Here is a 23,199-nt window from a genome sequence, read left to right on the forward strand (position 1 = left end):
AATCTTTAATAAATGTGCATTGAGTACACATCAAATTACACTACACATTCTTTTAGCGGTTGTTCAAGGTAATCAGTCTAATTTTACCCCTCACCTTGGGTGCTTCTGTCTCATTGTCTCGTATATTGGGTCAAGGTGCCCGGCTTTGTGTGACAACCAACTCTGTCTTTCATCATCCAACATCCATCTTTTTCTCTCTTGGTATCTCTCTTGGTATCTCTCTGTCCCTTCTTAGGTAAAGACATATTGCGGGAGACTATAAAGTTTATGTACACAGATTGGGCCGACCGTGACAACGGTGACATGCGGCGGAAAACTCTACTTGCACTTTTCACCGATCACCAGTGGGTGGCGCCAGCAGTGGCCACAGCTAAGCTGCACGCCGAGTTCCAGTCCCCCGTTTATTTTTATACCTTCCACCACCACTGCCAGACGGAGGCGCGACCCGAGTGGGCAGACGCAGCACATGGTGATGAGATCCCCTATGTGTTCGGCGTTCCCATGGTGGGCGCCACAGATCTATTTCCCTGCAACTTTTCCAAGAACGATGTCATGCTCAGTGCTGTAGTGATGACGTACTGGACCAACTTCGCCAAGACGGGGTGAGAGTTCGAATTTGTTCATTCAATGAGACCTGAATACAAATGCATTTTCTTCTTCTGTCCTGACTTTCTTTCAACTTTTTTTTTACCAGTGATCCGAACATTCCAGTGCCGCAGGATACCAAGTTCATCCATACTAAGCCCAATCGCTTTGAAGAAGTTATCTGGACCAAGTTCAGCTCTAAAGACAAGCAGTACCTCCACATCGGGTTGAAGCCTCGCATCCGGGACAATTACCGTGCCAACAAAGTTGCCTTCTGGCTTGAGCTGGTTCCTCACCTGCACACCCTCCATGAGGAGATCATCACCTCCTTAACCACACGACTGCCGCCAGGCGGCCCGCACCGGACCGGCTGGAAAGGCACGCCCCAGAGTCCAGGCACACGCTCTACTCGCAATCCCACGGTTTCGACCTACCCACCCGACCCGGACCTCGAAGGTTCCGAACAGCCTCCTGAACGCTTCCCGTTCCCGAGTGACACGCGTGACTATTCAACGGAGCTGAGCGTGACGGTAGCAGTGGGTGCATCGCTGCTCTTCCTCAACGTACTGGCATTTGCTGCATTGTACTACAAACGTGACAAACGGCACGAGCTGCTGCAACGGCGCCATCGTCGTCTCTCGCCCCAACGTGGGGCGGCGCCGGGAATCGGCATTGTGGGGGCTCCGCCCCATAATGACCTGGCACTGAGCCAGGAGGAGGAGCTAATGTCCTTGCAGATGAAGCAGCAGAGGGTGGAGCTTGACCACGGCACGCCCCTTCCAACACGTGGTCTCCTCGGCGACCTGGAGCCCCTGAGACCACCTGTGTGCCCGCCAGACTACACTCTGGCGCTACGGCGGGCCCCCGAGGACGTGCCACTCATGACGTCTAACACACTTTCCATGATCCCCAGCACCATCACTGGCATGCAGCCCCTCCATGCCTTCAACACGTACCCCCCTGCCCCTGCACCAAGTGCTGGGCACAGCAACAACGCCCTGCCCCACCAGCACTCCACCACGCGAGTATAGTGACCCCTCTGAGGGGACCAGGCCCCCCCAATCGCATAGGAACACAGACCTCCGGTACTAAGAGTGGTGCTCTACACGGATACTGTCCAATCCACCACTCCTGTCCTTTTTAAGTCCACTCCCAGCACACACTCTTTCTCTCTTGTTCTTTCTTGTTTTACTCTTCCTGCTCCTCTTGTTCTTGGATTGAGTAGCGGAGAAGGTTTTGGGTGGAGAAACGTCATTTTCCCCACTCAATACAGCAGCTATCCCCTTCCCTGTTTTCTTTTTTCTTGTTTTCTTTTCTTTCTTTCTTTCTTTATTCACGTTACATTGCCGTTTTTCTCTTTCTTTTTCTTTTTTTCTTCCCTGACAGTCTTCTGCTCTTCTGTAGCTGTTTCTAGTCCCCCAAAAAAGAACAGTTTTTCCTACTTCGGACTGTTTTATAAACCAAGAAAACATACGTGTAAAATATGTATTATTGATAACCTTATAAGGCTATGAATGAAAAAAAAAAGATTCTACTATCTAATTTTTACCAGCATTCTTGTGCCAAGTACTGTGATCATCGTCCAATCAGACGCAGTCTTGTGGACGGACGTGGAGAGAATCGCCTGAACTGGATTTATTCAAGGAATTTGCAGAATTGAGAAAAAAGTGCCAAATTTGTTTTTGTTTTCTTTGGTCTCTTTCTCGTTTTTTATGTTTGTTTTTGCTTTTTGTTTTGCACTGTCACTGTTATTTGCCTATGGGGAGAAATGAACAACTAGATACAACTTCTACAAATATATATATATATATATATATATATATATATATATATAAAGTAAAGATATAGAATAATTCAATTTATACCTTGATTGCGCTTTGGGAAATTTGCATGATTTATTTTTAAGAGGAAAATGGACATCTTGAAGAGAATTTGTTCCGCATTTGAGATTCAAGACTCTTCATTATTTGTCTTTTTATTGTTGTCTTTTTCTGCAATAGTCTTCTCTCTCTTCCTCTCTCTATCTCTTTTTTTTTTTTCTCTTTTTTTTTTTTTTTTACATCAGCTATATTTTGTGCACTTCATTTGGAGATTCTTTTCCCTCTGTAGATACATGGTCGTATCCGGAAATGAAACTGATTCTTGACGATAATAAAGAGGATAAATAGTTCCCTTCTTTTTTTCATTTATAATTACGGAAGCCGTACGACAAAGCAAAGCTCATCTCAGAGAGAAGGACTGATCAGATCCACGATCCTCTCCTTTTTTATCCCTTTTATCTCTCTCCGCTCGTATAGTCCTCTGTAGTTACCCGCGCATTACGCCACATTGAGTTAAGGAACATTCGCTGTTGCTCTTTCTCTCCGTTTCGGCGTCAAGACTTGGACTCTGCTGAGCTGGACGTCCAGAGCGACGGGATCAACACCTGCGCCCGTCCCTGCACAGCTGGAGTCTCTCCGTATCTCTCTTTTATCCAGAGCCCAAGAGAGCTCATGACGTGTCCAGAACATTCTTCCCCCTCACTGACACTGACCTTTGAGTGATTATCTCAGTTTGAGCTCACTTGTCATCAGGCGGACATCTTGTTATATGCCCTGTCACAAGTCTCCATAAGACCTTCTGATTCAACCTCTCACTTCTCAAAGTGTTTTTTTTTTCTCCGAAATCTCTCTTTCAGGGTGCCGAGAACGATCTGGCCGAAAGAAAATGGGAGATGGGCCGTTTGCATTCGCGTGTGTATGAGGAACAGGACAGATGTGGCCTCTAAATGAGCTCTGGAGACTGACTCTGGAAGCTTCGTACATCAGGTTTGAGCCACGGTGACGGTCAGAAACTAAACACACTACCGTTACGCAGCCTGAAGAGGTGCACTACTCTACAGTAGACGAGGCATCACTCCTCGCACCACTTAAATATACATTTATGATCCATAACGCAAGCAACTGTGCACACCGATCTCATCTCCATCCATTATTTGTTCTCTCGTTGTCTTGTTTTTGGAGTTTCTTGTCGGTGGGTGGATGAAAAACACACAAGACCACTTTCTGTCATGCCATGACGAAAAACACAAGATGCAAACTGTACATTTTTATAAGTGTAAGAGATGACATGGTCTTTGTAAATATTTTGTTTATTGTTGGGTTCACAGCCAATCGTATCCACTGTAAAAACAGGTGCAAGCTCATTCGTCCAATCACATCCCTCCTGAAGACCCTATTAGACTTTCATTTGAAGGTTTACAGATATTTTTGACAAAAGACATTAAATCGTAATGAATGTTGAGGGAAGCGGGAATGAAGCGAATCCACATTAGAGGATATATATGAGTCAAGAATGAGTGCATTTGATGAGAATAATTGCATTTGGAAGTCAAATTTGCTGCAAGGCCCGACAATGCAGCGGACAAAAGAGTTGCTGGCTGCATCTGATTCTGTTTCATTTGAAAAACGGAGGGTGGAACCGATCAGGCTCTAATCAGAATATTTTGTTGGAGAGAGTTTAAATGAGAAAGTTTATTTGGAGAAGCTCGTTTTATTTCCATGTACAAGGCGATATGATGCAAATCGCTAGAGTCAGCCGTTTTTTTTTTTTTTTTTTTTCAGAGGCCTGCTGTTTGAGTCATTCTCCTGGGTATTCTTCATTACGCTTCAGTGGACTAAATGACACTGTGGGGTGTTTGTTTTCTCTTACCTGGTTGTAAGTTCTTAGAAATTTAATGTTTCCCAAACCATTGGAGTTTTGTTGGGAGTGAAAGTGGGATTTCACAGAGTTCTGGCTTATCTCTTTGTTGTGAATTTGAGCTGCATATATTTCAAAGTAGAGAATTTAAACAGTTCATATTTTTCTACAAAATAAAGGGAGAGAGATGATTCTACCGGCAACTGACAGACATATAAAGCACACTCTCACCAGACATACATGGTGATACTTTTTGTCTGGGTTGCCTATGTATTATAGAGGATTTAAAGAAAAAAATACTGAGAAACACAACTGTTGAGTATTAATGCTTGGTCGCCAAAAAAAAAAGAAAAAAAAAAAAGACTTGCACCTGTTGAGTTTCATTTTGTTGAATTTCAGCAACGTAAAAAAGGCTTGATGAGGGGACTGTGTGACCGCAACTGGTCTAAAGAATGAAATTCATATTTCTATTTCCTATACAGGCTACTACACACTGTATGTTGTGTATCTGAACTGGACAACATTAAAAAGGCTATTAAACATACAGACAGGCCTGTCTCCTTCTTTGCACGTTGTTGTCCTAAATTGTCTACTTTCAAAAATAATATGAACCGGTTTTATTTGCTTATTTTATTTATGTATTCTTACAGTTCCATTTAAACTTCTTGTTTTGACCTGTAGATGGAAGCATATGCAGCCTCACAGTGTTGCGTCCACATGGCAAACCTTGCTGAACCCTAAACCTTTGGTCCTGCGTACCTTAAACGTACACATCTCAGAAAGAGGAGCGTGTCCTAAAAAACAAAACAAATAGCAGCACAATTCATGGATTTGTAGAAAAACTGTACATACAAAGATAATTAAATAAAAGTGTCTCACGTGTACTGTAGTCCAGGTGGCCTTATACAGCCGGACAAGCTGTTCGCCAAACCGCTATGAGCCTTTGAGCCTGCGACGGGTCCACTTGTGGGCTCTGATATGTTCCTCCGCAGGTTCCTCTGCCATGAACGCCTTTTTGAATGCGTCAAGGTGTCTTTACCGTTCTGCACTTGATGCATACTTGAGGCTTTTAAATGCAATAGAGCATTTGAAGAGCGGCACCCGGAAAGTATAAGCTCTTTATGATTGAGGAAGGAGTCACAATCAAGCGTTTTTGTCCGGGTTTGTGTGTATGCGTGACTGTTGTAAACAGTTCCTCGAATCAGCTGTTTTGCCGCTGGCAGGCTGGTGCAGCTGAAAGCAGGAGTCTGACTTTGCCTCGCAGGAAACTGCTCTGCACCTGCAGAAGTTCTGGGAGAGAGGAGACCTCCTGCATCTGTGAGCTGGCAGGAGCTGAATCATCTGGAAGAACTGTGGACCTGGCCTGCTGCGGAAACAGAACCGATTAATTAGAGAAAATTGATCATCCCAAAAATGTATGAAATGGATAGATTGCAGCTCTAAAATCTGATTAACATGTAAAACAAACCAAGACAGTTTTCTAGTGTGAAAATCAACTACTGGTAACGGCTTTGGCTATAAGCTAGTTACCCCTCCCATTTCATGTATTGTACCCTAGTGTTATATTTTAAGCATGATTCATTATATTTTAGCACCCTGGGAATGGTTCACTGATGATGACTGATATATATTGATGCAGCCTTTAATTCATTCTCATTGTTACAGACGGCAATGAATCATATATTGGGGACGTGGTTTACTATGGTGCGAAAAATCCCATTAGACTGAATTACTTATTTAGAATGCAATAAAATCAGCAAAGTCTGTTCCAGACATACAATTGTTTAGCCATCTCTATTGTCTATTCAACTGACATTTTATTTATTTATTTATTTATATATTGCTTTATCTGAATTGCAAAACTGAAGACTTTTATTTATTTATTTTTAAATATATATATATATATGACAACCACCCCCCACCCCAAAAAAGCCAAGAAGTTTTTGTTTTTAAAAAAAATATATATATACAGTTGTAATAGAAATTATTCAACCCCCAATGCAAATTAAATAAAAGTAATTAAAATAGCTCAACACAACAGATGTTTCAAGTGGTTTCCCTAAATTCAACTGAAAATGCCACTTTTAATGACTTCTGCAGTCTCAAAATTATTCAACCCCTAACCAGACACCAGCTCCTGGCAGCGTTTCTGAGGAATCTTAGCCCATTTCTCATTAGCAGTGCCCTCCAGTTCAGTAATATTCAAGCCTTGGTGGAATTTGAGATATGCTTGGGTTCATTGTCCTGTTGGAAGGTCCAGTGACGCCCAAGATTCATCTTCCTCAGTGATGGCATGACGTTTTCTCCTAGGATTTCCTGATACTGATTATCCATCTGGCCTTCAACACGCTGCAGGTTTCCAGTGCCAGAGGATGCAAAGCAGCCCCAGAGCATCACAGAGCCACTGTCATGCTTAACTGTTGGTAGAGTGTTCTTTTCAGCATATGCTTCATTCTTCTTCCTCCAGACATACCGATGATCCATAGGGCTGAAAAGTTCCAGTTTTGTTCCGTCACTCCAAGAACAGAATCCCAAAACTTCTGTAGCTTATTTATATGATTTTGAGCTTTTCTTGTGCTTTTGGGTCAGTACTGGTGAATGCCTTGGAGTTCTGGCATGAGTTTAGTACGCACCTTACTGTGCAAGCTGAAACCTCAGTGCCTGTTGCCACCAAGTCTTGCTGCAAGTCTTTTGCAGTCACTCGAGAGTTTTTTCTGCAGCAGTTGATAGATTCCTTGTTCTGCTCCGTCCAGGTAGAGTAACCACTGTCCCTTTAACTTTTAATTTGTGAACTATGCTTCCAAGGATGTCTCTAGGAACATTTAGTGCCTTCGCTATCTTTTTGTATCATGTTCCTTGTTTGTGAAGGGCGATGATATCTTCTCTTAACTTTTTGGACCATTCTTTTGACTTAGCCATATTTCTAACATGCAGTCAAACATGATACTCAACAAGCCTAGCCAGTTCAGATATTTCATGTGTTCTAGCACAAGCACACCTGGTGCAACTAATGAAGCCCTTGATTAGTTGCATCAGGTGTGCTTGAGACAACACCTTTTTTTGCAGATTTGTGCTGTTGTGAGGGATTCTGTTCAGGGGGTTCAATAATTTCGATTACAACTGTACACACACAAACTGAAAAATAAACAAAAAAATGTAATTTACTCTTGTGATGTCAAAGCTGAATTTTCAGCTGATTTGGTGCTCAAGAAACATTTCTTAGTATCAGTGTTAAAAACATTTAAAAGTTTGGGGTAAGAAAGATTAAAATAATTCAATTAGGGTGCATTAAATTGACACTAAAGACATTTATAATGTTACAAAAGTTTTCTATTTCAAATACTGTAACTTTTTATTCGTCCAATAATCCTGAAAAAAAATCGATCACGGTTTCCAGAAAAATATTACGCAAAATATTATGCAAAGCTGTTTTCAACATTGAGAGTAAGAAATGTTTCTTGAGAAGCAAATCAGCATTTCAGAATGATTTCTGAAGGATCATGTCTAAAATTCATGTCTAGCGCTGAGCTGTTCATTTTCAAAAATCATTTTGCATCTTTCATGACAGAAATAGGTTAAAATATCCAGTTCCCTAAAAGGTTAGTATGCTACTATTGCAACACCCTCCACTCATGGACAGCTATTATGACATGCCTGCAGTGCAAACACACAGACATGAATCTCCACAGAACAGCACTACACTTCACCTCACAGTCACTGAACTATCAAGCTTTGGGGAAACAAAACGCACTTCCCAGAATCATGCTGCCGCTTTGACTGCAGCCAACATAAGAGAGAGAGAGGAATTAAAGGGCAGACTGCACGTTTGCACAATTTCCTAGAATGCCAAATTAGCTAAGAGGCTCATGCTAGATGTTAATGTCAGAATTGTCAAGAAGAAACAAGACTTCACTCTGACACTCTTACTATACCTGTAAATCAAGACTTTGCAGGATCTGGCCGAGGCTGTGGATGTTACTGATGTTGTTATCCAGAGTGCTGGCCAGAGAAGAGTTGCTCACTGTTTTCTTCGCTGTACTCACAGCCGGCAGAGACAGTCAAGTCTGGACCTCCATGACATGCCCCTGAACCTGGACACATCTGTCAATGATTTAAAATGCTTTCATACTGCTTTGTAAAAATGCTTTCACATAATACACTTGCTGTAAAGTTGCCATGAACTGGATTATTTTATCATTTTATGTTTCCTGGGGTGTCTCTATAATGTTAGAATGATTTTTACATCAAAAATTGTCATAATTTAGAAATGAAAGGCATTTTTTCTCTGATTTGAACGCTCTGTTTGAAGGGGCGTGTCTGCTGTGAGACTTCAGAGTAAACGCCCACTGCTGTGATTGGCTGACATGTTTGCATATGAAATAGCTAGCATTACATGTGGAAATCTTTTACTACGTTTTTACTATTACATCTATTGAGATTAACGAATCGTGAAAAATTATTGATTAAAGCATTATATTTAGATCTATTTCAGGGGTCGGCAAGTAACTTTGGCCGCGGGCCAATATTTTTTTTAGCCAGTAGATGGCGGGCCAGCTACACGGGAGCAGGCCTATGGACAGTGGCGTAACTTTGTTTTAAAAAGTGGGTGGGGTGGGGGTTGCTACAATGCTAAATCAGATATATGTACAATAACATTACGATGTCCAGCAATCGATTTAAATAGTAGGCTACATTTGTTGTTTAATAAGATGTAGCTTAATAAAGGCTGTTTTGTCAGTGCCGAGAATTTTCGTGTGAATAAATATATAGATCCGCCTGTTTGTCCAACAAGTGTTTTATTGGACCAGTGGTAGAATTTTCGCCCAGCGTGTCAGAGGTTCTGAGTTCGAATCCACACTCGTAGGGCTATAGTTTTTTTTTTCTCGTATAGGTTTTTTTTTCCTCATCAAAACCGATTATGTTCATCAGTGGTTGTATATCAGGCAGGGACATGTTTGTGTGCATTTTTGTTTTGTGATTTCACCAGAACGAATAGAGCCCCAGACAGCAAGCCAACATTGAATAAACATTGTTTTTCCATCTGAATCATCATTATATGGTTGATATTGAAATTTCAATGTAAAATAAATGTTGAATCACCATTACCATATCGATGAAAACCTGATGTTATTAATGTTGATGGCAACAATATTGGAACAACATTGATAGTTATCTTTATGATTGATTAAGCATTGATATTTGGTTTACCGGGCGATCGCTGAATGTGTTGAAAAGTCATTGATTTATAGTTGACCGGGAAACGACGCATTGTTGAAAAGTCATCGACATATTTTGACCGGGAAATATGATTGAAAATGCATCGATATATAGTTGACCGGGAAATGTGATTGAAAATCTATCGATTTTTGGTTGACCGAGAGATCAACACCAACGTACTGCACCGGACACAGCTCATTTCTGGACTCTTGGCACAAGCGTACAGGTAAGCTTGCTTATAATGTTCGATATGAATGAATTGTACCTAATCAAATACTGTTAGGCTGATCGTTAACATTGATGGTTAGTGTAGTAGGCTAACCGACACAGTGCTGGTCACTGAAATAGATTTTTGTTTTACCATGTGTCAAAATCTGCCAAACGTACTTTGTGGTTCTCTTCTAGGTTAAGTTCGCAAAACCTCCGAGTCCAGTCTATTTTTGTGATAGCTCAAAATACATATCTGTACATTGCTAGTGTCGTGAAATCTATTAACACAGCACCGCCACGAAATGCCGATTAGACCATCTCGTCGTAATACATACAAAATATTAATAATCCTCGAGCAGGGCTGCGATATGCTTGCGATACAGTTTTGTAACTCAATTGTGTTTGTTTTCAGAAATGATAACAGTCGTTTTATACTAGTGCTTATGCGATATTACGATTTTTGATGATCTTCTCCAAGGTCTGCTTTTGAGGAAAACATTTCATTGGCGTTCTGTTCTGACTGACATGCACCTTTTCTGAGCGCGGGGAAGCGCGCGCGCACTGTCAGCGCCTGACAACCAGGCCTGGCATCAAGGGGGGCTTAGCCCCACATACTTCATATAGAAACAATTAAAATGCCTCGTTAATTTTAAAGACATAGCCTATTTATTATTATTAGCCTGTTTTTGCCTGAGATTTGCGGTGAGATTTATACGCATGTGCTCGGGCGTATGCTATATTCCTGCATGCACCCAGTATTTAAGCAGATATTAATATAATTGTGCAATTAGTCGACCGGAAAAATCTTTTGTCTGGTAACTCTAATTTATTTACTTACATTATTTATTTACATTTACTATTTACTTAGTTATAAGTATCCAGTTATTTAGCCTATTGAATTTGTTCCCAGTGTTTAAATATGTGTTCTGTTTAACTTAAATGCTATTTTTTTTGCATTGTGATTTTATTTTCTGTTTTAGATGCTCTAATGGGGACAGCCGCCGTCACCCACAGGCTGTGCAAAAGTGGCTGCGCTATGCGCCAGACCGGGAGGACTTTGAAGTGTAAATAAAGAGTACAAATAATTAAATAAAAAGGCTAATATAAAATGAATTTGTTTTAGTGTGGTGTGTTCAGTGTTTTATACGAGATTTCAAATGTTCTATTACAACTGGCTGTAGATAAAGCAGGCTATTTAAATTATGGCATTACACTTAAAATTAACATTTAAAAACGATTGAAATTCCATTGAAATCACGTTGATCCTTAGTTTAGTTGAAATTTCAACATTGTTTCAATATTCCTGATAATTGAAATGCCATTGAAATTCCGTTGATCTATGGACAGGATTTCAACGTTGTTTCAATATTAAAACAGGGTGCAAAATGATGTAGAATCAACATCAGAGTTCGATGTTGATTCAATGACTTATTGTTGAAAAAGGAATGTTGATTTAACATAGTTTCAATGACTGTTTGCTATCCGCAACGGGTTGAAGCGCGCGTCCGAATGAAGACAGTGCAGCGTGTGCGCAAGCCACACGAGAAAACACTGTATCCGCACCACTGATCGCAGCGGCAACGCGCACTTTGATCACTTGATTTAAAAAACACATTTCACCAGTGATCCCTGCCGCTCAATGGGTTTGTTGTGAATAATATATATTGGCCGTGGCCAAAATATGTGCTACTGTTAAGCTACTGTTAAGCTGCTGTTGCCACACTTACGTGTTTTATTCGTCCAATAATTACCCCTCTTTTGAATTAGCCTAGTATAGGCTATCCAATCTTTTGTCAAGCAACTTTGTGTTTATTTCCGATTTAAAAGACGAAAGACGACATTAAAAATTGCTACAAAAATGGTTGTTCTGGTGTTTCTTTGTCTGTTTTGCGCCCGCAGTAGGTATATAATCGTGGAATATGATGGGTCAGTGTTGCATTCGTTCAATCGTTTTTTCAAATTAAAACCAGAAATAAAAAAAATGAAAAACGACTTATTTTTCCATTATTTATTTCCTGACCTAAAATGAAAAAACGAATAACGACGGGTTTTCTGATTGTGTGCTCAGAACAAAAATAGAAAAAATGAATTACTAGATTAGACAATTTTTAATTTAGATTTTTAATTTAACATCTTAGGCATATATCAATGAAATCATTTTAAACAGATCAAGTACTATTGTGGTAACAGATTACAGCCATTTTAATAAAGGTGTGAATAGCAATCATGCCTCATTCGCTTACAGTCCGACAATAAACTTGACTGACTAATATACTGTTATATTATCTGTGCGTATACATAATATCGATTTTAAATGCTTGATGCTCTTTAAATATTCTGTTGCATTGTAAAAAGTTTCGGTGCATAGGACGGACCTATCCGCGATCGCTCTCCATGGTTCTGACCAAAGAAGAGCGCTTTGGAATCTCCATTACGCGTCATAGGCATCATACCTGGGCTGCGTTTCCCAATAACGTTTTCTCTTAGCGCGCTACGATGACTCTTAAGCTTAAGGTATAACTTAACTAAAGGTTAGCTACCACTAAAGGTATACCATTGCTAGGCGTCTTCAGGGCTATCATCCACTCGCGAGGCAGAGGCGCTGAGAGGCAGAGGCGCTGGCGCCCTCCAAGCAACGGCGCTGGTCGTGCTATAGCATCTTGGGGTGGCAGAGACAAAGATGTGCTAGGTGATGTGGATATCAGCTCTCTTCATCTCCTGGTTGCAGCGATGACTCTGAGACTGTACGTGCGCGTTTAAGGTAGCCTACCTAAACAACGACTGTTGCAACAGGGCCGAGGGCTGAGTTGGAAAATATGTGACGTCTTTATGTTTTTTTAATTTAATCAATGTGGATTATGAAAGTGAGCATGCAGTATGAGAAAGATATGATACATCATGAGATACGCAATATGTCTGGAGACATGGATTGGGTAAAACATGAGTTTTGTTTTGTAGAAATTCTCTTTTTAAAAGATTTTCGTTTTGTATAAATTGTATCTTAATTTTGATCAATGTTTTATCAACCAATTGTCTGTATTTAATAAATAAGAAGCAAATATATAGCAGACAATGTAATAAGGCGCCAGCACTATCACTTGCATTGCACGTGAACTGGAGGGCGCCGAAACTCAGCTTGTGCCTCACAGATTTGAGAAATATAGGCTATCTATTATAGAAAGCTTGAAATGTCTACTTTTAAACGAAAATATTCAAAACCAAAAGAAATAGGCAACTCTCTGAATATGTAATCCATATTAAATGTGCATTTCTCTCTGGCGTTCATGAGTCCGCTTCGTCAACTTCATCTTTGCAGCAACACATAAAACACCAATTTATTAATAAATAATTAAATGTCTCCTGTGTTATACCCGAATAAATAATAATGAAAAAAGTTCAAAAGTCGGACTGTAAGCGTATGAGACTTACAGGAGAGCATGATTGCTATTCACATATTCACATACATTAAAATGTCTGTAATCTGTTACCACAATAGTACTTGATCTGTTTAAAATGATTTCATTGGTATATGTCTGCTAATGTGTTAAATTAAAAATCAAAATTAAAATTTGTCTAAACCCATCATTATTTTTTTCTATTTTTGATCTGAGCACACAATCAGAAAATCGGAAAACGAGTCGTTATTCGTTTTTTTCATTTTAGTTCAGGAAATAAATAATGGAAAAAGTCGGGTTTTTTTGTGTTTTTTTGGGGTTTTAATTTAAAAAAAAAAAAAACGATTGAACGAATGATACACGGGGCCCTATTTGTAAACCGTTATTGTAAAATAAAAATAGGCTGATTAAAAAAAAAAAAAAAAAAAAACGGACTTTCAAAATAATCCGGCGGGCCAGAAAATATTGCTGGCGGGCCAGTTTTGGCCCGCGGGCCGCCTGTTGCCGACCCTTGATCTATTTCATCAAATGAAAGGTTGCAGTGATGAGCATTGAGCAGATGACAGACAGTCTGTTGATCGCGTGAATGAAGAGATCTCATCATTGCAATGCAGTTTCTGCACTCTCACGAATGCTTTCACCAAATAACAATGCAAACACGATGTAAAAACAGTAAGAGCTTTGTTGTGCAGTGTAACAGCATCATTGATTTCATAACAAGTTTTGGCAAGTGTCCAGATAAACTCGCGCTGTGTGATTGACAGCTTGGGCGATTGGAAAGGGATTGTTCTTTGATCGCTTTCTGTATATAATTTAATCACAATTTAAATACGATTATTTTCATCCTACTAAGAGAAACGATGTGATGTTGATTGTTTAGTCACTGGCTTAATTTACTGGTGCATAAACAGTATTGAACAAGTTTGAGAGAAAGATTATCTGTCTGAACTTGATTACACATCAGAAATCACTGATCACAGATCAGGCATTGGAATAAACATGGTTACTTACATGTTTGCATCATTGCTGGCAGATCCATATCGTAAAAGTCTGTTTGCAAGCAGCTGCGTCGAAATTGTGACTGATTTAACAAATAATCCACAGTGAAATGTACCGAATACAAACAAATAATGTCCTGCTGAGACATTCACATTGTAAAAAAAAAAAAACTTTCCTTGCATTAGGATCCTTTGGAAGGTAATGGTATCAATCCTTTGTCGATCACGTAGGCGTTGATGATCTTCTGCAAAGGTGGTCTTTTGCGGCCCTGTGACGTCATAAGTCTTCACTTTTTAGATCCTGTCATTTTCTGGCCTTGGTTTCAATAAAAGCAGTTTTAGGAATAACAAGGAAGTTTTGAGTTTTGAAACTTACAGGGTATTTTTATAGTATAACGAACTCTTAACTGTCAAAAGATCTAGGAAAAGTTGAATTCTCAGTTCATTACCCTTTTAATAGTTTATAAAATAGACCAATACTAGAATATAATATAATAATGCTCCTGTATTTGATCATTTTAAACAGATATTATGACTCACGTCTATATGTTCCCAAACAGCGATGTCAACTCTACTCTGAGGAACAAAGTAGGATTTCATCACTCCACAGCCACCTCTGCAACCTCGCTGAGAGAACAAGAGACAGATGAAGTGATGTTTCTCAAAATAACATGCCATTCTGCGTGAATCACTATAGAAACTTCACAATGATAACTTCAGAATCTCGAGCTTCTCCAACAAAATGGTCCAGAACCCTCAGGTCGCAGATGGGTCAGAGGGGCGAGACCTGGTTTCCACCCAGCCACACAAAACTATCAAAACCAGTCACCAACAGACAAGGGAGACAGTGACCAAACCAACTTGACTAGATGAAAAATTGACCCATATTCAAAGCAGCTTCATTGTGCCTAATCTGGAAATGAATTCTTTATTTGGAACTGGTATTCACATACAGTTACACAAGCACAATATTTAATGCGATTTTAAAGTGACGGCAGCCTAAATCCAACACCTTAGACTGCACGGCAGGTATGTCGAAAACAAGTCGCTCATTCATATTCAATTTCTTTACACATTTGAGGTTAAACACTTCTGATTCATCATTGTGTCACTGACTCTGTTCATACTGGGGTCGTCGCTCAAAATATCATGACACAGCTTAAAGCATTATAAGCGCATGGCGAAGGCAGTCCAGCGTAGTGTTGATGGGGTTTAAAGGGTTAGTTCACCCAAAAATGGAAATTATCCCATAATTTACTCACCATCAAGCCATCCTATGTGCATATGACTTTCTTCTTTCAGACGAATATACGAGTCGAGATCAACAGCGGTCACAAATTAGAAGTCTAAAACAAGAATTTTTAAAGAGAAATGACGGAGGATTTCGATATAAGAGAAGAGGAGCTTGAGTTTGTTGCCCTTCTTTGAACCGCGAGAGGCATCTAATCTCACCTAAGCTTACGCTACACCTACATCCCATGTCATACGTCGGGTGAGAAGTCACTCGCGTACGGCCGTTACTGGAAGCCAGTGATTATAATTTATACAAAAAAGCATTGCTTCGCTTCAGAAGGAATTTATTAACCCCCTGGAGCCAGATTACTTTTATGATGGATGGATGCACTTTTTGTGCTTCAAAATCTAGGGTACCATTCACTCCCATTATAAAGCTTGGAAGAGCTAGGATATTTTTTAACTCCTATTGTGTCCGGCTGAAAGAAGAAAGTCATATACCTAGGATGGCTTGGGGGTGAGTAAATTATGGGATAATTTTTGGGTGAACTATCCCTTTAATTTGTCCAAGTGACTCTAATATTTAGAATCGGTATAGGCCTACTAAAAAGATTCATTCACTGAATCACTTCCTGCTGGTTGCGTGGTTGCAGTAGATGGTGGCAACTGGCAAGTGAGTAGGTGTGTTCACTTGAAGCAGCGCTGCGCAGACCAATCGGTGTATCTGTATGAAATCAAAGTACTGCGAGAGCGAGTGATGTCATACACCGATCGGTCTGCGAAGCGCTACTTCAAGTCGAACAAATCGATTGATCACATCCCCAATCGATTGATATCGTTTCGTTTTTTATTACCAATTTGGAAAACAGTTCATATTTTTGTGGAAACGGTGACATTTTTTTTTTTTCAGGATTCTTTGTTGAATAAGAAGGTCAAAAGAACAGCATTTTTGTGAAATAGAAATCTTTTGTAACATTATAAATGTCCTTGCTGTCACTGTTGATCAATTTAATGCGTCCTTGCTGAATAATAGTCGGCCTATTAATTTCTCTAATTTAAAATCTTACATGCCTCAAACTTTTGAATGACAGTATATCACGTTTTCACACAAAAAAAATAAGCAAAATGATAAAATAGTTTATATGCCTATATTGGAACAGCAGACCAGCTTAAACCAGCTCATTTATACGATTATTTAATGTTTTACGATTTTCCAAAACTTATTAAAACTGATATTATTCAAGATTTATTCAAAAATGTTTCTTCTAACTGGAAAAATGTCAAGATTATGGTATGTTTTTAGTTTGACAGCAGCACCATCTAGTGTACAAATACTGAACTACAGCCAGCCATGCATCGTTTGGTCCAGGTTTGGTCACAGCTGTAGAAATGGGTTGCACTACTCAAGCATGGATAATGGGCCGGGCCCTGGGGTCTTCCTTAGCACTAGTGCCTTCTGAGCACCTCATTGCGACTCGGGTGTTGTATATTTGGACCCCATGTTGATTTTAGACTGAGGGACATGTGTTAAAGTCCCTGGCCTGAGGCTCTGTAATAGTTAGGGAGATAGAAGGCACCTGATTCAAAGGTGTGTTTTCCTGATCTGGGATCATTTACATTGGGCCACATGTGCAAAGTCTTTCAGAACAGACTCCATAGTACTTCCATCTTGCACAGAAACCAGCAGCTAAGAAAGAAAAAATCATATATTTTTTTTATTTCCTTGAGTTCATTCACCATTGCTGGCACTATAGACGCAAAATTACGACAGTAATAATATTAACTAAAGACAATTTACAGAAAGGAATACAAAGGAGAATATGTGATAGAGAGAGAGAGGAGAGTTAAGGCTTATTCAGCCTTGTCAGCTTCATTTGCATATCCATCCTCATTTGTGTCTCTCTGAGATTAGATTACAGCCTTAAGAAATGAAAGGAATATCACCCAAATTTGCTAATCTCACTTAGATAGTATTACGTTTACAGTGGTCAATCATTGAAGACTTGTCCTATATGTAACCTGGGAATTATTGTGGACTTTCATAAAGGCTGCATTTCCTTACAGTTCCTTTTCTGTAAGTGTTGGAAGCCGTTTATTCTATTTTAAAGGGAAAATATAACTGGATCATAGCTAGTTATTCAGGCAGAATATATCACCATGGAATTGTAGGTCGTACAGAATAACAACAAGATGTGGGCAGATGTTCTTGTATGACCATTTCTAGTTTTCAAGGCCCTTTATAAACCACTGTCACTGCAAATGTGCACAGGCTTACAACTATCTTCCAAATTCATCTACTCTTCACATCTTTTACCATGCCATTTTTATCCTTTTCATCCTTAGAATGATGACCGAACATTTGGACTGTCTAGAACTGACAAAATGCAGTTTTTAATCCTTAAATTATAAACTGATCAACTGAACATTGGTGAAAAAGAGATGGAGACACTTTCACTGTGTTTTCTAAGAGATTTAAAGAGATCATAATGATAATTAATTCTCTTCATAACTCATTCTCTTCCTGTTTCTCACAATGTTATATTGATATGATACAGTGTCTGTTACTGAAAATTATTCCTGATATTAATTGTATAAAATTGTGATCAAGTGGGGGTAATGATGAAATTCGACTAGAATTGTCCTTAGGTTTTTATTGGTTTGTATCAGTCATGTCATATTGAAACAACAAGGATGGTAAAATGTGACATGTCAGGGGGTTTTTTACACTCCATCTTTATAAAGATATACCACCTGTTCATAGTTAAAAAAACACAAACTAGATCGTCAGGAGGTGTCAGTGAATTACGTAGCATTTATATGCAAACTGAGGCACTTTGTCACGATTACTCTGTGCATATATAGGATGATTAATGTTAAGATAAAAGCAATAAAATAGTTGTAAGCAGAGAGCTGACAGAAAAAAAATGTACAGACAAAATCATTGTTTCAAAGCGTAACATGATAAATTTCCCTTAAGTATTCTCAAAATATGAATAATGAATTAAAAATATTTTTAGGCATATACACTAACGTTTAAAAGTTTTTTTTTTTTAATGTTTTAGAAAAAAGTATTTTATGCGACCAAGTCTGCATTTATTTGGTGAGGGGAAAAAACAGTTAAAACAGTTTAAAATGTAATTTAACTTTTTTCTATTTGAATATATTTTGAATATTCCAGTGATGCAAAGCTGCATTTTCAGCATCATTGCTCCAGTCTTCAGTGTCACATGATCCTTCAGAAATCAGTCTAATATGCTGATTTGGTGCTCAAAAAACATTTATTATTATCAGTGTTGAAAACAGTTTTATTTTTTTTAAATCTTACTGACCCCAAGCTTTTGAAGTAGTGTGTAATATTGCAATGCACTAAATGTAACATTCTGCAGATTGTCAAATTTAGTTGTTATTTCAACTCTTTTTCTATAATGAAATGCACAGTGAAGCTACAGGAAAGAAAAAAGCAAGAAAAACGAAACCACAACCAAAGCTATAAGCTGAAGGCAGGTAGGATCAGTTGCTATGATGAAGGTTTGGAGGAAGAGGTGAAGGTGAGATGCAGTTATCATAGAACAGCTGGAAGTTCTTGTCTACAGCCATTCTGTTTGTCAGGTAACTCTCCAGATCCAGCACTGAGAGCTCTTGGACTGTGTTCCCCTCCTTTGCATTCTTGGCGAGGGCCGCTTGGGTCGGGAAGAGGACGCGCACGATGTGTGGCGCGTTCCGGTCGTACTCGGTGCAGCAGTAGGCAGACCACACATCTTCGGGGATGCCGACACGGTCCTGGTTGTTGCGTCGGATCATGTTTCCGGTAGTGGTAACCCCAGTTACGATGTAGGCTGTGCCCCGGCAGAAGTTGTTGAGGCGCACGCGGATGCGCTCTTCGTATTGCCGCCACGGACCGATGTTGAACTCGCGGATTTCTGGCACGACGTTGGTGAGCGTGTAGGTAGCCGCTCGGTCCTGGGGGTCTGACTGGTGCTGGTCTGGATTCAGATGGCCTCGCTCGTACAGAACCACGTCGGAGTAGTCATCCAAAACCGCCTGGCTGTCCTCAAACTTCATGTGTAAGTATCCGGTGGGGAACGGCAACATGTTCCCATTCCCATCAAGCTCTGCAAGCTGGGAAAGTAGGACACCACTTCATTAAAATCATAACAAAGATTTTTATGGTAAGATAACCATCTTACAAAAGGTGTCACTGGGACGGTACCATTTCCTATAAAGGGTGCATATTCACACTTTAAAGGTACATATTAGTACTAAAGTGTACCTAAATGGTACATGATGGGTAGTAACTGATTATATGTAATCCGGATTACGTAATCGGATTCCAAAAATTAAACACTTGTAATTTGAATATTTGGTTGCACTTTATTTTACAGTACTTACAATGTAACGATCACCAGCTGGAGTTGCCCTTAAGAGCCACCAGAGGGCACTCCACATAAGACTATTATCACTCTCAAACTACATTTCCCAGAACTCACTGCCTGGACTCATTATCACTGATCACATTCACCTGTACCTCATTCACTGATTGCATTCACCTGTCTCATCCTGTTAGTCTGTCTATTTATACCATGTTCATTCATTCACTCACCGCGAAGTCTTGTTTGTGTCACACTGCATTTCTGAGCATTCTCCTAGTTTTCGTGTTTCTTGGTTCTTGATATCTTGCCCTGTTCCCTGGATTACTCTCTTGCCTCTGGTCCCTTCCTGTTTGTTTGTTTTGTTTGTTTTGACTGCCTGCCTGTGTATGACCCTAGCCTGTAGTTTGGATTACGCCTCTGGATTGCCCCAGCCAATAAAGCTGCATTTGGATCTCCTACTTCGTGTCTCTGAGCAGTTCGTGACATACAATGTACTTTCCTAAGAAAGGAAGGGAATTTTAATATAAAATAACTACATGGGTTTAGGTTAGGTTTAGGAGTAGGTTCAGGGTTAGTACCTAGTTATTGCAATTACTATAATTACATACAATAAGTACATAGTATGTACATGGGGAACAGGATTGTAAAATAAAGTGCTACCTAATAGGTAACACTTTATTTTACAGTGTAATTGTTACATTATGTTACAAGTAATAACTATAAATTATGCATAACTACATGCAACTAACCCTAAACCAAACCCTAATCCTACCCTATAGTACAGTAAGTAAATGTAGTTGCTTAATATTACTCAGTACTTAAATGTATAATTACAGTGTAACAAAGACACTTTAAAATAAAGTGTGACCATTTTTTTGTTGGTTTAACTTAAAAAGTAAGTTAACTGATTACCATAAAAAATGTAGTTCACTGAAATAAAAAAATTGAAGTAATACAATGAAGTAACTTAAAATATTATGTTATCTGATTTGATAAAAGATAAAAAGTTGTGATAGTTTTAAAAGGGTGCTGCCCCAGTGACAGCTTTGTGTAAATTATTTCCTGAGAGTGATTCATACCTGAGGCTCATACATCCAGGGGTAGTCCACACGCCGATCACCCTCTGTTTTCTTGAAGGAGTACGCAGAGTAAACTGGGATGCGGTTTTTGGTGTCGTACAGGGTTACGAATCTGGGTTTGTCGGCATAGCGCTGGCAGATCTTCTTGAGACTGACATCTCTGAAACCGCGGGGTGGGGTGCCCATATACAGCGAGTCCTTGCATCTCTCAATATGGTTGAAGTCGTCAACCACGGTTGCAGTTCCCCGGTGTTCGGAGAGCCACATTGTGATGACGAGGGCCAGAAGGATGGCTGAGGGATGCATTTTAGTCAAAGGAGCTTACTGACGGTCTTACGCGAGTGTTTCTTTGATAGAGTGAGCAAGTGAGAGAAAGTCGAAGCTGGTTCCTTTGAATAGCTCTGACTAGATAAGCAAAACAGAACTAGTGAGACTTTGCCTAAACGAGAAGAGCGAAACAGCTTTACGCCTGTCCTTCAGGTGAAGGATACAAGGATACAACACTGTAACATTTTGACACATTTTCACGTTGCTATTTTAGAGAAAGCATCCTCTCAATTTCAACTGCTTTTTCTCCAGCAAATTTCTTAACGTGTAAATATTTGTATGAACGCAAACGTTTTATGAACTGAGACATAAACTAAACAAAGTTTAGAAAGTTTCTATTTCCAATGTCTTTTTGCAGCGGTGAACAGTGTAGCCAATCACAGACATGTCTGTTGAATTCTTGAACACACTGGCCAATCAGAGGTGTTTAATTTAGTCATTATCCACTCACTGCTCAAAACGCCAGTGTTGTAGGCTACTGAATTCTGCATGCTCGTGAATCCTCTCATTATAATAAACAAAGCGTAGACACGATGTAAATAAGAGATCATTGTCCATGTGTAGACAGCTTAATTCATTTTAACAGAACTTTGTGAGATCACGATGAACTGAAGTGAGTTTTTAGTGATTATAAGAGAAGAGCTCTGTGTTTTTTCTTGACTATATAATCCATTAAGAATTTGAATACTAGAAATGACAAACTTATTAAATGTTTAGTTTCAAATTATTAAATTGGTTGTAAATAAAAATCATTATCCCCCTGTTTCAAAGACAAATCTTAAAATATAATCCCAGACTAAAATTCAGAATAAAATGTTTGAGCTGTTTTTTAGCTGAAAGCAACTTGCACTGTCTTATCTTAAAATATGTCAGTGCCATTGTTTTGTCTCAAGATGCACACCAGTAATGCTTTTTTTCCAGGGCACGTTTATAAGCGCTACTTAAATGCCCTAATTGAACTATGGCCTAATCCTGGCTTAATCTAAACCCTGTCTGTGAAACCGGGCCTTTAATTATACAAGAAAATATTTATATATTGTGTTAGGTATAGACTTCTATATTATTCACTCAATTAATTACTGAATTTGCACAATTCCATAGACATGTTGTGAAGGGGTAAATATATTCCAAAATATGAGACAGCGAATAAGTGTTACGAAAGTAAATAAACACATAGTTGGTGTGATGGGGCCTCATACCTGGCTCTTTAACCAAGGCATTTGCAAGTTCTCGAACACGTCTGGGGGTACATATATTTACACGTGGTTTGGCAATGCAAGGACGATCAGCTGTTTTTCCTGTCTCCCTGTAGCACTGTCTTAGACGTCTTACATTACGGACACAGCAGTTTATTGTTCTGGCCACACACACACACACACACATATATATATATATATATATAACGTACATATATACGTATATTAATCAAAAAAGTAATAGTCATCCTCGTTTTCTTCTTTTATTAACCAGCAGCTCTCTTTGGAAGGAGTAATCATTAAAAGGAGGGATAGACATGATGGTTCAGGCAAATACTGTGCAGAAACCTTATCACATATTCCCAGAACAATGTATACGCAGGTCCTCTTTTCTGTAGAGCTAATCGTCTTTATGGGTGACTCGGCTGTCTTGTAACATGTAAATCAGGTTATTCTATAGTCCCGATCGTGAGAGAACAAACAGTCCTCAGTAGAGTGTGAAGAGGTGATAAACCTGTCTGAATGGAGTCTGTGTCCTGTGTGAACAAGGGATTAGGAAGAAATGGGCCTCCGTTCACCTTCTTTTTAATTGTTTATCTGATATTTCACAAGCTATCTCATATTCATACCATTGTTTATCTTGCATGCACACACAAAAGCAACTTTTTACTTTGAGTAGAATCAGTAGACATTGAAGGGGGTGGATTGGAATCCACTGCTGCTTCAATGTATATGTAATGACTGATTATAATCAAGGTATTAATCAATATTTTTCCTTCTAAATATCAAATGAGTTGAATGACTTCTCTGGAGATTTTACTTTGTTATAGAAGTTACCAGTGTGATTACTGAAATGTTCTTTTCATGTACTCTTTTATGTCAGTATTTGATATCCGAATGCAGTAACAGTG

At 39.3% G+C, this 23,199-nt stretch overlaps 3 protein-coding genes across 4 annotated transcripts in view; 1 reads left to right on the top strand and 2 right to left on the bottom strand.

Annotated features, from left to right (window-relative positions):
* The window catches only part of nlgn2b (neuroligin 2b), a 90,806-nt gene extending 89,061 nt beyond the window's left edge, over window positions 1-1,745 (top strand). For both annotated transcript variants that reach the window (XM_084103677.1, XM_084103678.1), the window contains 2 exons: window positions 236-602; window positions 695-1,745. In XM_084103677.1, the coding sequence (XP_083959803.1) occupies window positions 236-602; window positions 695-1,616 (1,289 nt within the window). In that variant the 3' untranslated portion in view covers window positions 1,617-1,745. The remainder of the gene's footprint in view (window positions 1-235; window positions 603-694) is intronic.
* A 3,612-nt stretch (window positions 1,746-5,357) lies between these two features.
* Window positions 5,358-15,568, bottom strand: epob (erythropoietin b; the record flags this gene model as incomplete). Its single annotated transcript, XM_084105389.1, is given in 7 exon segments — window positions 5,358-5,629; window positions 8,196-8,321; window positions 8,325-8,354; window positions 14,624-14,710; window positions 14,790-14,855; window positions 14,859-14,895; window positions 15,546-15,568. Coding segments are annotated over 7 exon segments (534 nt in total). The 3' UTR covers window positions 5,358-5,464.
* Window positions 15,569-18,578: 3,010 nt separating this feature from the next.
* LOC311075948 (endonuclease domain-containing 1 protein) lies at window positions 18,579-21,114 on the bottom strand. Its single transcript, XM_084103682.1, has 2 exons — window positions 20,766-21,114; window positions 18,579-19,435 (listed from the first exon to the last, which is right to left on the bottom strand). The coding sequence occupies exons 1-2, from the start codon at window positions 21,069-21,071 to the stop codon at window positions 18,827-18,829; spliced, it is 915 nt and encodes a 304-aa protein (XP_083959808.1). The 5' UTR covers window positions 21,072-21,114; the 3' UTR covers window positions 18,579-18,826.
* Window positions 21,115-23,199: the final 2,085 nt, after the last annotated feature.

Source organism: Abramis brama (assembly GCF_963993115.1).
Source record: "Abramis brama genome assembly, chromosome: 25".
NCBI lineage: Eukaryota > Metazoa > Chordata > Actinopteri > Cypriniformes > Leuciscidae > Abramis > Abramis brama.